A 16,719-nucleotide genomic window follows, 5' to 3' on the forward strand; every position below is an offset into this window, starting at 1 on the left:
AGCTCACCTCTAATGACTTACCTCCTCCTTTTCTATTGTTGGATTTGACTTCTGAGCTGTTCATCATTCTATACACTTCTTGTATCACCTTCATCTGGTGTTAGCCTTGGAATAATATATTGGGGAATAATTGATCAAACTGTGAACCCCGAGTTTGCATTTGTGTTAATTAAATAAAATTAACCTTGGACCAGAAGGCTGAGTTAGCAACTAGTTAACAGTAATCATAGAACATCAAAGGGCATCTGGAAGAGATAGAGAGACACACTGGAAGCAGTAGGGAGGGGTTTGGAGTGGCCAGGCTTTGCTTGTTTGACAGAGTAAAGACTCTCTTTGGGAGGCCAGTAAGGAGAGAAGGTTAGCTAGGTGCTACTTTTACCTCTCCAATTTAGCAGGTTTTCACCCCAGTCTCTGAATCTTCAATTGTTGTTATACATAGAATAATAGAGATTTAATTAAAGGTACCTTTAGTGGCAGCAACAGGGCTGATGCCTGTGGTAACAGAATTCCCAAAAGGTGGTGGCCTGCGTGGTCCTGCTGCTGCCAAAGAAGCAGGTCAGTAACTACAGAGGCACAACTGCTGGCCGAAAACAACAAGGATGTCTTAAAAAAGCATTCCCTCAAAATTTATAGGAAAAATTCTGTTCAGATATATGGGCTTGGAAGCTGTTTAGTAGCAGTGGAATGCTGAAGTAGAGTGCTCTCCTAGCAGATGTATAGCTCTGGGCTCAACTGAGGAAGAGAAGGAGAGAGGGGAGGGGAGAGGAAGGGAGGGAGGGAGAGAGGGAGGGAGGAGACAGACAGACAGACAGACGGACAGACAGACAGACAGACAGACAGACGGACACTGAAACAATAGACAGATTTTTTGAATGTTTAGTGCAATCAGAAGTTTTCTTTGTGGAAAGGTAATAACTGTGATTTCAAACCCCTTTTATACATTTCATTTTGATTAAGTTGTAGTAATATGTGGTTTCCAAGGAACTGCTCCATTTCATATGATGTACATGAATAAAGTTGCTCAGAGAATACCTGGTTATCCTTTTATTTTCTGTGGGGTCAGTAGTTCATGCCCACTATCATTCTCATTAGCGTTTTCTGTTATTACTATTTTCTTTCTTTTTATGTGCATATCTTAGCAGAAGTTTCTAATATATATTGAGTCATTTTTCCAAAGAATCATTCGTTTTGTGTCACGCATGTTCTCTATTTTTCTATTTCAAACTCAGAGATTTTAATTTTTATACTGCTTATCAACTCCCCTTCTTTGTTTCCGTTACTTTTGAGTGCATATAGTTTAAACTCTTATTACTTTACAACTGTTCTTACAATTTTTCTGTACCACAATACAGATAGCTAGAGCTGATAACATTGGAGTTTACCCTCAACCAAAAATTTACAGTGCGAATGACTATCTTTCACTCAGATTCATTCTATCTTTGATATATATATATATATATATATATATATATATATATATATATATATAATCACTAGACCTGATCTGTGATAATATCATCTGGAATTTCTCTGATTATTTTGTTTTCCTCTTTTCATATCAGGTCTACATCACATAATACTTTCTACCATAGGCAATTTTTTCTGTGAAGATGCAGCAAGCCCTGTTTTCTTTCATCTTAACTCAGACCTAAAATATAATTTTAAGAACTATCATTTGTTGTAGAGCTACAAGGTACTGGACATAATGTAAAATCCTTCATATTTGCTTTATCTACTCTAGTCTTGTCTAGCTTATAAAACAAAAACAAAAACATGCTTTATCGGCCCATAGATCTGTTATATGTTAGAGCAAGAGATTAAATCTAGGTTTGTCTGATTACAAATCTACTCTTCACCACTACATTATACAACTTTTTGATATACTCCAATAGTATCCTCTTAATTTTATTTTTGATGTCAGACCACCTTTAATAGTGATAAACATTGTAGCATGTTTGTACTCCCCTGTCATCTCTGCATGTGTAGAACCAATTGACTTTACCCAGAAGTAGAGCATACCTCCACTTGCTTACAGATTTTAGTTCTCAACAAATTCTTACAGAGTCAAAATGTTTTAGCACTCTGCCATTACCATCTCCCTCTTTTTTGCATTACTGCTCCCAATGCCATAGTATATGTTGGAGATTTTGTAAACCTTGCTGTGTATCACAGTTATGAAGAATGCTTATTAAGACCGACTTTTGGAACACACATCTAGAGTTCTTGGCTGGATAAGGATAAGGAATAAGGCCTGAATTTTTGCCTTAAAAATTTTCCAGGTGTTGCCGGGTGGTTTGTGGCACATACCTTTAATTTCAGCATTTAGGAGTCAGAGGCAGGCAGATCTCTGTGAGTTCGAGGCCAGCCTGGTCTACAAGAGCTAGTTCCAGGACAGGCTCCAAAACAACACAGAGAAACCCTGTCTCAAAAACCCCAAAATTAAAAAAAAATATTTCTAGGTGTTATTGTTTTTGGCTCCACAATCTCTCTTTGAGTATGACAGATATGTTGATACAGACAATCAAATTATCTTTAATATGTCTTCATGATATGATTAGAATTAAAAACCAGATATGGATTCTCATTTACTGTCTGAATCCATCCAAAAAGATCCAGAAGAAAAAGTCACACAGAAAAAATATGAAGACTATTCCATAAACAATACGTGTGTGTGTGTGTGTGTGTGTGTGTGTATCATTGTCAATAAAAAATTTAAGAGACACAACACACAGTGGGTTCATTTGGAAAAATATGGTCATAATGTATATCATGTTATAAAATCTATTTATATAGTAATAAAGCTATTCCACGATTATATTTAACCAACTATATAGAAAAACCCATTGGGTCATAAAACACTTCTTTGTATAGCACCCAGTATAGTTAGAATTGTTCTTGACACACTTTGAGAAAAGCTACATCCCTAAAAATCTTCCAAAATCTTAGATCCTATATTCCACTATGATTGCACACACAAAGAGTTGGGTAATCTGTCCAGAAGCCAGGTCTTATTTTCTCTAGCATGTCTTTAGAACACAGAAGTCAGTTAGTTCTGAACAAAAATATACGACCAGTAGAATGTTCTTTGGTAAGAGAAATACCTATTTGCACCTCTTTGATGTAGTGATACAGGTTTTATAAGGGACTATCTGTTCTCCATTTAGTTATATGTATTATTAGACAGCTGGTATTTTGATATAGAATTTTAACTTGAATTCATTTCACATTAAATTGACATGATTATAAAAGTTGCCTTTCATTTTTGTTCAAATTAAAATAAATATCTTTTTCATACGTCATAATCTGAAACTTTGCCCAGTCAAAAATTTCTCAACAGCAGTTAAACAAGATCAGCGTAAAGCCCTGCCAGCAGGCTGGAATGGAGTTCTGCAGGATCAAATGAATTGGACTCAGTTAATAACACACAGATCCTTTCATGTAATCATACAATGGACTCACCTACTTGGCATTAACCTCCTTCAGACCAATGCCTGGTGACCTTTTATAGCATGAACATTCTTCTTTTGATCATAGAAATGGGAAAGGCAAAAAGGCTTAAGTAACTTTGTATTAACTTTATCTGTTGTTCTTGTATCATTAGCCCCAAGCTATGAGCCTGGGCTAGAGATAGATCTAAGCATCATCCTCATAAAAGAGAAGATGGAGTAATGGATTAGTATACACATAAAAACTGCCGATGCTGATGAAATATATTAGGTGACAAATTTATAATTACTTTTGCTGTTTAATGGCCTAACATAGTTCTATATGTCAATTTTGATAAGTTAATTGGTGCTTTGTTTTATTGTAATTCTTTCAGGCAGCTCAAGTTTCCAAAAATCAGCACCATACTTCACTGGGACATTTAATTTGATTTTCAAATAGACTAATTCACAAAATTACACTGAACTCTATGAACAGTGTATTTTAAAGTCAAATAGCTGGGTAGTATATTGCAACTAGCAAGCATTTTCATATTTGAGTCTAATGAGTTTATGAGATAGATATGATAGTATTTAAAACAGACATACACATACTCACTCACACACACACAAATATACACGGTCTTCCTCTTTTCCTGGAATATAATTTCACTTTTTGACATGCTAACTGATTAATCACTGGAAGTCATTAGGTACCTACAAGGTGAACACTGGCTGCTTGAAACACTAAAGTATAGAACATCAAGGCTTTCAGACAATCTTGTAAGACTGAGCTCCCAAAGACAAAATTGAATTAAAATAGAGAGCACTCAGATGGCGTCCATGGAAGAAGCAACTGCTTGTTTAGCATGCAGGAAAAGTCCCCTCCCCATAAACACATAACTGTGTTTACATGAGTGGTTTTTTGTTGTAACTATGAGAGACTCTGAGTTTATTCATTCAATATGCTCTGTAGGGCAAATCAGTACTTTTTAAATGACTCTCAAGACAGTTCAGCCAAAATGAAAATTAATTTTTATTATCTTTAATGTATTTAGCTGATGTTTCAACCTTTATATCTATCATGAATATGGAAATTTCATCTTCTACTTTATTTGTGTATGAATTTTTAACTTTTTTCTGTTTTAGATTTAAATCATTTTACTTACTGTGTGTGAATCTTTTGCCTGTATGTATGTAAATGACCATGTGCATGTCTGGTGTCCTCAGAGGTGAGGCGAGGGCATCAATTACCCTGGACTTGGAGTTACAGATGGTTGTGAGCCACCATATGGGTGCTAAGAGCTGAATCCTGTCCACTGCAAGAGCAGCAAGTGCTCTTAACAACTGAACCATCACCCCAACACCTTCATTTGAATTCTTAAAGAATGAATTGTTTTATAGCTAGGAAAAGTGAATAAAATTTGTAGCTCCTTTTAATTAAATTATCTTCTAAGGGAATATCTGTTCTAGTCCCCCAATCAAGCATTTAAATTAGTTTTTGTGCTACCAAATATAAAGTATCCATATTGCACAGAGAAACAAATGACTGCTAGAAATATAATCAAGAATTCTCTGAACAAGTCTAGCACTAAGTAAAAGAAATGAACTCTTTTACCCCGTATACCAAAGTTAGAAGGAGAGTGCAATCATGAACCTTTTAGAACATAGTATCAATCCACTGGATTTTCAAGTGTAAAATGTTGTAGGTATATTATTACATAGATAAGTGTATTTATACTTATTTATCTATAAAATATTATCTATAAAAATAATTGGCAATGTTGATCATGTATTCACAAAGTTGTTCTCTGAGAAGGAATAGAATCTTTCTTGAGAATGATTAAGTTGTTGGACGTGAAGAAGGATGATCAGGATGGCTTTGTTAGTCACGTGGTGCTTAAGCTCATTTCTTAGTTCTTGACCTTCAAATTGTATTCTTTATACCTAGGAAAGGAAAACAGTGATGTAAGACACCTAAAAATTGGAAGAGCATAATTTCACACATTAATTGTAGCCCAACTACATCAAAATTGACTGCTCCTATTTCTAAGAAACAGAGTGGGAAGATATAGTCAGAATTTTATGGGGACCATACTTACTCTTCATTTCAATTTCTTTTTTACATATAAGGTTACCTGCTGACTGGCAGCAGATACTAATAGTATGTGTGTATGTGTTAAATTCAGATTTCAGTTGGTGTTAACTAGGCTTTACTATTTATATCCAGGCCCTATTAACACAAAGTTTATGCAGAATGATTGAGGTAGTGATCTGATATTATACCTGGTTTCTTGGTACATCACATATTTCTAGTTAGTTTTCATTAATTTCTTTATTATTTTTGGATTTTGAGACAAGGTCTCAGTGTGTAGCCTAGCCTGGACTGGAATTTATTGTTTAGCTCTGATTGACTTCCAACTCATGATAAACCTGTCTCAGCCTTAAAAGAACTGGGATTATAGTCATGTACCACCATGGCCAGCTAATTTACATTGATTTTTGTGGAACAACATCTAAACGAACAAGAATTATCTCTGAAAGCTCTGCAAGTAGCAATAAATATGAAATAACAGCAAATTATTTTAAAGCATTAAAGGTTAATTTTGAGGTGGTTTGTATAGACCTTCCTTCCATAACAATTCAGATTACTTGTAAGGACTGTTGTAACTTGTCATTTTTAATGTGTTCCCCCCCATCACATAGGAGAGTTCTTAGATGACTATGTACTGAACAATTTAAATTTTATTTAACAGTATAATGTAGTTCAACGAAGTTTAGACTCTGATGTGAATCCCTCTATATTCAGATTCCAGCTCCATCTTTAATACGTATTTAACTGTGGGAACTTCTTCAATGTCTCTACATCTGTGCCTCAATTTCTTACCAGTAAATCCTTACAGAGTTATACGAGTGTAGCAATTTATCTAACATTTGTTGAATGTGATCCAGCACACAATGACTAGTAAATTATTAGCTTTTGCTATTTATCAGAGAAAAAGATGGCTACCCAGATGAAAGACATTATCTCATTTCTCTCTGAAATAGTGGTCCCAAGGTCCATATATAAATAAGGAAGACACCCTTTTTGGAAGGAGTCCTCAAGTAGTATTTTACAGTTAAGTTGTGCTGGAGTAACTCGCCAGGCATTACCTGGTTGATAAATATCATTATGATTTGATTCGCAAGTGGTTGTAAATAAGCGCTGAACACATTTAAATCTGTTTGTCTTAGAATGAATCTTAAAGGCTTACAGTTTAACAATCTCCTTTAACAATTGGAGATTAAAGAAACAGTGGAACTCTGTGTTTACTAAGGCCCCAAAAATGTCAGGGCAATTTCCTTTGTAAAAATGCAAACCAATAAAAGAAAAAAGCAAAATACAAAGCATTTTCCTGAGCCATTCCCACCCCACCCCTTTAATTTCTAGGCAGAAATTCTATCATTTGGATATAATTCTGTCAATATCGTTCAAAATACAGACTATGACTGGAGCCAGATAAACAGGTTCACAAATTAGAGAAATTTTTCTTGGCGTTCCCATGGCAATCTGCATTATCCTCATTATCATCACCAGGAGTTTGTGAAGAATGCAAACTTATCTCTGAAAGTTAGTTTGTCCCTAGGCTAATACCCTTTAATTTGGACTGAGATACCAGAACGAGTACTTAGGCTGAAACCACCTTTGCTAAGTTTACAAGCCATGGGAAAGTAGCTTTGTTTTCTCAAACAAGTTTGGACACTGGTGTCTTTGTCTTCAGATTTCCAATCCTACGATCTCCAGCCCTGAACTTCTGTCTCTGCCTTTTATAGACTCCTTTACCTACTGGGAAGCCGGGTTGCTATCTCTGTGGCAAGGCAGGGCCTCTCCTGGCATGCAAACCTGCCAGGTGAATCCGCCCCTCAGGGGCGTGTCAGTACTATTTCCTGGAGCAATCTCCCAGGATGGCTCCACTTTTCATTTGAGCTCAAATCCTGTACTGTCTACTCTGCAGCTGCCAGACCTGCTCCTGCTGCTGCTCAGGTAACTCATCTCTCACTGGCACCACCGGGGATAAAAGGTGGTTGATAAAGGCCCTCTTTGCGTGTCCCTACTTGCCGGCCTGCCCTGTTATCGTTTTTTTCTGTTTATTCCTTAGGGAGAGCACCCGGGGAAACCATTTCTGACCACTGAGAAGATGATGAGCTCAAGCTATTGGAGTGAGAGCAGCAGCGGCAGCTGTGGGACCCAGCAGCCCACAGAGGTACTGCAGTACCAGCCTCAGCATTACCACTGTTACCATCAGTCAAGTCAAGGCCAGCAGCCTCCAGAAAAAAGTGTCGTGTATGAGCGAGTGAGGACCTACAGTGGGCCCATGAACAAGGTGGTGCAGGCCTTGGACCCCCTCGGCTCACGGGAAGTGCTCTCCCCCCTCAAAACTGCCTCCTCCTACCAAAATTTGGTTTGGAGTGACCATTCTCAGGTAATAAAAGATAGCTTTTCCAGGTTATTGGGGGAAAAGAAACACATCTTAAACCTCACTTCCCTTTCCGTTTCATTCGCTGTAGTTTACAGGAGAGCTCTTGGTGGATTGCAGTTAGGATTGTGTTGGACAGTCTCCCAAATTCTGTCTCTTAGCTATATTTTTTCATTTACTAGTGCCTGTGGTTAGTTGGTTGCCATTCCAATGATTTACATAACCTAACCAGAGCATAGGAAGCCACATTTTTAAAATTGAAGTTGATTGAAAGATGTGTTCTAAGTGGCAAACCATTTTGCCTATAACGACAAAAGTAGTCATCAACTTAAATGCAAAAAGGTTTATTTTTAGAACAGTTCCCCACTGATTCGCTTCATATCAGGAGCGAACAGGTGTTTTGTGCCAAGTAGAATGATATAGAGACAATGGCATATATGGAGTGACGTGTAGTTATTTGTGTTCAGCTAATAGTATGCTGATCCTGGCTAAGTGACAGGTACACATGTCTTAGAATTTTCTTATGTGTCAAAATGACACATTGATTCTTATACGTACTAGCTGAATAATTTGTGGAATGTTAGTAGGAAACAGGTTATAGGATTTGAAAAGCAAGAAAAAGGTAAATGAGTATTATATGAAAGCTACAAAAGACAGATCTCTAAGATACTCTTGAAAATGTAATAATTTCTAAGATTTTTATTTGTTTTGCTTTTAACATCAATATCTGTGTTAATAGTCTGGCAAGCACATGAAGAATAATGTGGAAAGACAATATAAAACGACAGATTAATTTCCGCTTTGATTTTATAACTCTATCTTTATATAAAATGTACATATTTTCAGCTTTCTGTGAGCTTCTATCCAAACTAAAATCATATTTACAAAGTATACTATGAAGACCTCATAAAATGATTACCAGGATCTTATCCTACCTTACATTACTATATCAATTGGAAAGAATACAGATTAATTTTTGAAAACACATAAAGTAGAATATGAAGCAATATTATTAAAATGTACAATGAAACAAAAAAAGATTTCCTCAAAGATACAGATTGCTTCCAAATCATAGGCACAACAATTTTACTATTGTTTTATTCAACACTTAGCATAATTTCAGGGGAAAATACATAACAAATCTAGGATTTAATACCAATAATTTTCTTTTTCCTTTTATTGAAGATTTTTTTTTTCATAGAATATGTTCTGTTTAGTGCTCCTCCAAGATCCTCCTATCCAAATTCACACCCTTTCTGTCTGTAGGAAGGAAAAGCCGTCATCTGTATTGAGTTCAGGGGGTAGAAAAATATGAAAGTTAAAAAAATCTCAGGTTGTATAAAGTGACCATAGTGATGCAAACTTACATTCCAATATGCAACATTAGCATGTTAATCAGCAAGAAAGTTGGTGCCATCTTAGCTCCTTAATACCTCCAAAAGGATGAAGGTTGAAAACAACAATTACTATTATCCTAAAATCGCTGAAGTCATCCTACTTTTCAGTTATTTCAGCCCTCAGCCTTTTTTTACATGCTAGTAAAAGAATAATAGATACACACTTAAGAGCAAAATATAAAAAAAAATAAATATTGAATATAGGACAATTTTGAGAATTGTGTTTTATTGTTTGTTCCTTGTTTCAACTTTCCTTTTTAATACTAATGTCAGGTCTAAACTAAAATGGTTAAGCTTTTTATAAAATTTTCCATCTTTTATATGGAATTTGCCAAATTAATCCCTCTAAGACTATTTCCATCCTGAAACTTAGTTCTTTGTAGAAAAAAAAATAGCACAGACCCTTAGGGGCAGAAAGTGTAACCTTAGTAGCTGAGATAAGAGACAGGAAAGGATTTCACTGTGATATCTGAGTTATTAATCACTAAAGAGAAATAAAAGTATGAGTGAGTGATGAGGAAGGAGATGAGATTCAAGCTATGTGATAGAGAGGAAGAAGATTCCCTTGTTAGAAAAGAGAAATTTGACTATAAAATTTCAAATTGACTTGGATATGAAGGCCAATAAAAGGGACTACAACAAACCAGCTTTTTAAGATAGTCACCACAATTTTAATGATCAGGAAGCCCTTCTATTTAGTTCTCCTGTCTTCCTGTTTGTTGGTGGGATGAGATTGTGGCATTATGTAAAGTTGTCCTAGATGTGATCTGAAATTACTTTCGTGCTGACAAAATGTCTACGCTCTAATGGTAACTCTATTATATTCCATCTAGGCACTGGGAAGTAAATATTATTCAAAACTCCTTTTACGGTTTTAATAAAATTTCTCTTTGAGATGCCGCATTTCAGATGAGTTGATATGTGGCAATTATGCAATGTCAGTCAAAGTGAAGCCAAGACAATGATGATTAACATTTAATTTCTGGCCACGATGAATTCAATTAAGCTTTTGCTTTGTCTTGGTGAATATATGATATTTAGAGAACTCAGATTTTAAAATAGTTTTTCAGTAGTAAAAGGTTTACTTTGAGAAACAATTTATGCCACATTGCTTTGTTTCATGAATTTTAATCTTAATTTTATACTTAACTAAATGTCATTTACAACTATTTAGTGTTTTCTATCCCTGGTGTTTTAGAACATATTTAGTTATTTCTTTTTTTTAAACTACTGTGCTCTAGTGTACTAAAAATACGTTTATGGATATAAACACTTATATTTCTGTCTATATGATACATAATATTGCTTTTATTTCTTATCTATAATTGATGAGACATACTTCTGGCTCTCTTGGTTATTATTTTGTCTGATTAATAGGGTATTTCTCAAATAAAATTAAGTGTAGATACCAGTTGCTACTAAGTTATCTGAATTAATAGTAGAATTTAAATTATTAGGTTTGCCCTCAGGAACAAAAATAATCATACAAAGTCAGAAACACTTTTAAGCCCAATGTGGTCTTAGAAATAAATGAATAATGTTCTAAAAGCCACTTAAAGCCAAAGAAAACAATAACAACAAAACCCTCTAGAATTCAATCCTTTACGCTTAAATATTAAACCACCAAAATTAACTCAAAATGGCATACTGTCTTAAATGAACAACACTGATGTGAATTATTCATCGGACTTATATTTTTTTTCCTTTGGCTAATTTAAGTATTCATGAAGGTCAAGATATTTTCCATGAATACTGAGAAACTGTTTTGAGAAAGAAAATGGATCAAAATTAAATATTTTAAATTCCAGTCATTCAGTGAACAGATGCTTCTTAAGTGCCCATTTTACAGAAAATTGTGTGATCTGAATAAATACCATTTGCTTGTCACAGGAAAGTCCGCTTTGGGGGCAAACACACAGAGTCTGGGCTGTAGGTGGCACATGCCGATGTACATTTTAAAATATTTGTTGGCCAGCTGGCCTAGGTCTGAAAAAACATGGGATAAATCCGGACTAGCTGAACATAGCGGACAATGAGGAATACTGAGAATTCAAGAACAATTGCAGTGGGTTTTTGATCCTACTGCACGTACTGGCTTTGTGGGAGCCTAGGCAGTTTGGATGCTCACCTTACGAGACCTGGATAGAGGTGGGCAGTCCTTGGGCTTCCCACAGGTCAGGGAACCCTGATTGCTCTTCGAGCAGATGAGGGAGGGGGAATTGATCGGGGGAGGGGGAGGGAAATGGGAAGCGGTTGTGGAGACGAGGCAGAAATCCTTAATAAATAAATAAATTTAAAAAAATAAAAAAAAAAAAAAAAAATAAATAAAATATTTGTTTATATGTTGCCACGAGGATTTTATTAAATAAAATATTTGGTTTTAACGTATGAGCTAATTTGCCATTCTTTTTTATTTAAAAACTTGTAACACAAAGAATCTGGCCTCAGAGAGCAGCCTAGAGGTAAATGTGAATTTGGAAATGACTTTCGCTGCCAGTTCACCTGGGCAGAGGTCTGTATGTGTTACTATTTTCCTTCGTCTCTGTTTGCAAAGACTGTGAATGACTTCCCTACTGTGTTAAAATTTCTATTTCCTACCAGAAATTTTTTCTGCTCTGGGTGGAGGGGTGTGTGGCTTTGAGAAATTGTTGTTCAAGGGTGTGGTCAGTAAAGAGAATGATTGTTCAGGGAAGTAGGTTGCCTGAATAATAACGAATGAGGTCATGGGATAAAGGGGCTGGTGTTTTCAGAGTTGGTCATCCCCTTTATGCTCACAATTAAATGAAGCTTTAGAATTTGTTAGTGCAAGTAATTGCTGGGTGAAAATGTTCATGGCAATTGTCTCTTGTTAAAGCAGGTCTGATAAATTTCGGGGCCAGCTTTCAGACAGTGACATTTACAAGCTGTCCTGGGGCCGTGGTAATGGGCAGGGAATGTAGCCAGTGGAAGAAGAGCAAAGCATTTTATCAACTGATCTTTCTTCGCAATTTATGGTGAAACTACTGGGAGATTTGTCATGCTCTTAAGCTTCGTATAAAAGCTAAAGAGTTTCTAAATAAGCACATTGAAATGGACTCTTTGCATCAGAAGCTATCCCAGTAGAATGTCTTCTTTACATTTGTGGGAGCATATATCCTAGTAATAGCTAAAGACAGATAGCATGCACTGAAAAGAACTATATATTCTGTTTTTGTTCCCTTTCATTTAAAAAGACCGAGAGAATAAGAATCAGGAATAACTATCGTAAGTGAGGAATTTGGGCTTGAAAGAAGAAAAAAGTGGAGCTACTTTTTCTTTGCTTTACATACAACACAATCATAGACTTTTATTCTAAGTAAATGAAGTGTTTGTCTCATCGGGACGGGAAAAGAGGTGCTTATAATTTACATGTTTCTTGTATAAAACATTGAATAACATCTCAACAATAACCTAAGGCAGGTGTTTGACGATGTTACTGACTTTGAAAGGTTCTAACAAAAGCATTCTTCACACTATTCAGGAACATTATTCAAATGCCAGTGTGCCTTGGGAAATTCTGTCAGGATAAATGTCAGGTAGATTTAAATATATTATGGTTTCAGATTCTGTGTTTTTATGGGTTGTGGGTTTTTTGTGTGTATTTCTAATGCTTTTTCTTTTTTATTCTCGTTTATTATTTTTTTAATTATTGTTTTATCTGTTTTCATAAGAGAAAGAGAAAAACGGGACTGGAATTAATTGGGGAGATTCTGGGAGTGGGTGAAATAGGGAAACTTGTGATCAGAACATATTGTATGAAGAAAATTATTTTCAATTTAAAAAGAGCTATAAAAATACAAGAAAAGAGTCAGGCAGTAGTGGTGCATGCTTTTAATCCTAGCATTTGGGAGGCATACAGGTGAATCTCTGAGTTTGAGGTCAGCCTTGTCTACATAGTGAGTTCTAGGATAGCCAGGGATACAGAGAAACCATGTCTAGAAAAACCAAAAAAGTTTAAAAAATACTGTTCATTTGAAACTTCTGAGCCTAGACCTAACTCAGTATTAATACTTTCAATGTTTCTTATAATTATTGGGACTAACAGGAGGATCCATAATGCTCCCATGATCTTTGTTGGAAAGCATTATATATTAGTCTTTAAGCGAAGACTGAAAGTTCAAGTTAAAAATCATGAAAAAGTTCCATGTTCATTGCAATATACTTTCAAATATATACAAAAAAATCTTCCAGTATGGATATAATATTCTCTACTACCTAATTCATTTATTTATTCTTTGTTACTTGAATATATTGAACACTTTGACCAGAGCCACCAAGAGATAGGTAAAAGCCAGTTAAAGATGCTTGAGAGGTTCAGATTCTGTAGTCCAAAAAGCAGTTACAGAGAAAATGCCCACAAAATTGCTGTCTGTGGAATGTTCTAGTGATTGCTGTAGGTACTAAACGTTCAGGATTTAAATGTTCAGATACTGAATGTTCAAGTGGATTCTGATAGAACAGAACTCTGAAACAATGTACTTTGGATTTTAAGCCTGAGTTCAATTCCTGGTACAGAAACTCTTTAGCAGTATATGCCATTTTTCTCATCTATAAAGTGGGAAAATCACAACAAGGAATGCATAGGATTATTGTTACAGTCAAATGGGATTATATATAGTGGAAAACACCAGATTAAGTGTTAAGTATTGTATTACCTTGAATAAATTACTTGACTTGTTAGAATCTATGTTTGCTTATTTGGAAAGGAAAAATGATGTCTTTCTTCAGAACTTCAGAGATTACTGAATGAGGTAAATGTGAAGGTATCCAGTACAATCTTTGAGATAGTTAGCACTTAATTTATTTGATTCTTTAAAAGTATGGTCAACGAAACCTCTTTGTGGCACAAGCAAGGAAATAAATTCAATAACCTCACTGCACTGTAGGCATTCATTTAACATTAAAATATTAGGTAGATTCGTGTGTTTGAAAAGCTTAATAGGGCTTGGTCAATTAGGGAAGGATAGGGAGAAAAGTATTAAAGCAGTTTTACAAAGTGTATAGTATATGATCAGAAGACTTAAATAGAAACTTGTATTTATAGTGCTTAATGACACAAATATTCTTTAGAGAACATAATTTAGAACTCTTCATGTTCTTAGTTGTTATCTTGAAACTCAATATTTGAGATGAGAATTTAAAATTTATTTTTTTCTTTTTACACCAAGAATTAAAATCTCCTAATGTTTTCCTTAGAAATGTACCCTTAAAATTTGGAATGGGGATGCTGAAGTTTAGCTCTTCACAGTTGATGGCTTCTTGTGGGGGTGGGAAAAAGCTCAGGTTTCTTTAAGGTACTGGGCACTGGGAGTTTGATCATGCTCCAGTGTTGGAGGAGACCAGCTTATCAGGTTAGGGACATGGGGATTAGAAAAATAGTAAAGAGAATGAAGAAACAAGTGAAAATAATAAAACAGAAAACATAGGATAGTACCAGGAGGGAGTTCCAGTGAATACTGAAATTTCTTGCGGTTAATTTTCCATACATTTTTACAATACAACAGGGGGAAGAAGACAAAAGGCTGCTTTAACATGATACAAAGGGCACAAAGGACAACTCGAACAGTTACTTGCTTCAATACTTTAAGCCATTAAGCCATTAATCCATGAGAAAACATTCTGTTGTTTAGGCAGGGAACCTACCCTAGACCAAATATTCTAAAGGCAGCCACTCCCAAGGTCAAACCGCCTGTTTCAAAGAAGAAGCAGAAGTATGCTTTAATATCCTGAACATTGTTCAGGGTGTTGTGGATATACCTATATGGGCCATCTTAATGTCAAAAAGACCAAGTAACCACACCCTAGGTCAGGATGTGCAACCACACTTGTCAGCAACTCTGAACTAGCTAAAACTCTCTGATCTTCAGACAAGGAGGAAGGTCATTGGCTAATAAAGGAACTGCCTTGGCCCATTTTATTGGTTAGAAGATAGGTGGGAGGAGTAAACAGAACAGAACGCTGGGAGGAAGAGGAAGTGAGCTCAGACTCCACAGCTCTCCTCTCGGGAGCAGACGCCTGAGAGAGACACCATGCCCGGCTCTCCCAGGCAGATGCACGCGATGAAGCAAGCCGCCAGGTTAGACCTGCTGAACCTTTCCCGGTAAGACCGGTGCTCACAAATTATTAGAGATGGGTTGATCGGGATATCAGAATTAGCCAGTAAGGGCTAGAGCTAAAGGGCCAAGCAGTGTTTAAATGAATACAGTTTGTGTGTTGTTATTTCGGGGCATAAGATAGCCGAGCAGGCGGCCGGGGTGCCGGGTAGGCAGCCCCACCGCTCCTATTACTACAGAAATAGGCTCACATTTTTGGGCCTCCACACTCCAGTGAGTATATGAGCAACACAAATTGGACTAGGTTTATTTTTCTTCTTTTGGGGAGGATAGGGCACAGAGGTAAGGGACTGGACCTGGGAGAACTAACTGAAAAGTAAATGTGATCAGAGTGCACTGTGTGAAATTATCAAATAATCAATAAAAATATTATTTTGGAAGAAAACAAACAAAAGAAATGTACTTCCAGTACAGAAGCCATAGCCACATATTGCTATTAACTTTCATATTTCAATTAGTTAAAACCCAATTCAGTTCTTCAGTCACGCTACTGTCATTTTAAGCATTTAATACCTGAATGTGGCTATTGGTCTGTGTACTAAGCAGTGCAGATACAGAACATGCCTATCTACCAGTGTATATCTATAAACTCAAGCCATCCATTATCTAAATAAAGAAATGTCTCTAAAGACCATTGAATTTAAAGGAATATTTGAAGGTAAAAATGTATGATCCATGTGCTGCTAATTTGTTTGATCAGTGATGATGGATACACATGGATGAAAGAAATAATGAAGTTACAGCCTACAGTGTGAGTTTACAGTAACTATTTCAAAAGTAAAAACAAAACAAAACCTTTAGAGACCTGAACAAAATGCATATATTTGTAAACATGTATCTTTTATTTTTTTTAAAATCCCATTGTTTTAAAGAGAAAGTTGTTAGGAATAGAAGAAAGATGAAAAGTGATTCCTATTAATCATAGTGCATTTTCCTGTCTGTTTCATTTGGAAGAAGTTGGACAGTCTCACTATGATAGCCAAGATGGCCTGAAACTCCCAATTCCATGTGATCCTCTTGCCTCAGTCTACCAAGTGTTTAGGCTACAAATACATATCACTATACCCAGGCTTTTTTTCCTTTTGTACACATGATTTGGATTTCATATCCTCTCTGGAACTGTCTCTTAACTTTTACTCTACAGAACTGTTTTATGAATTTTCATAAATGAAGTTCTATACCATTCCAGTTTTACAGACTAAGTCCATGAATTACAGAGATGTAATATAACCTTTGGAATTCCATACAGCTAAAACTGGGCTTTAAAGCTAGCAGTTATTTGCAGGACTATACTTATAACCATTATGCAATA

General features: G+C 35.8%; 1 protein-coding gene across 2 annotated transcripts in view; it reads left to right on the forward strand.

Annotated features, from left to right (window-relative positions):
- Window positions 1-7,369: 7,369 nt before the first annotated feature.
- Pof1b (POF1B actin binding protein) overlaps window positions 7,370-16,719 on the forward strand; it is a 73,278-nt gene continuing 63,928 nt past the window's right edge. For both annotated transcript variants that reach the window (XM_041645205.1, XM_041645204.1), the window contains exons 1-2: window positions 7,370-7,446; window positions 7,562-7,885. In XM_041645205.1, the coding sequence (XP_041501139.1) occupies window positions 7,601-7,885 (285 nt within the window). In that variant the 5' untranslated portion in view covers window positions 7,370-7,446; window positions 7,562-7,600. The remainder of the gene's footprint in view (window positions 7,447-7,561; window positions 7,886-16,719) is intronic.

This window comes from Microtus oregoni, unplaced genomic scaffold (assembly GCF_018167655.1).
Source record: "Microtus oregoni isolate MIOR12 unplaced genomic scaffold, Mior012 000107F_000, whole genome shotgun sequence".
Lineage (NCBI taxonomy): Eukaryota > Metazoa > Chordata > Mammalia > Rodentia > Cricetidae > Microtus > Microtus oregoni.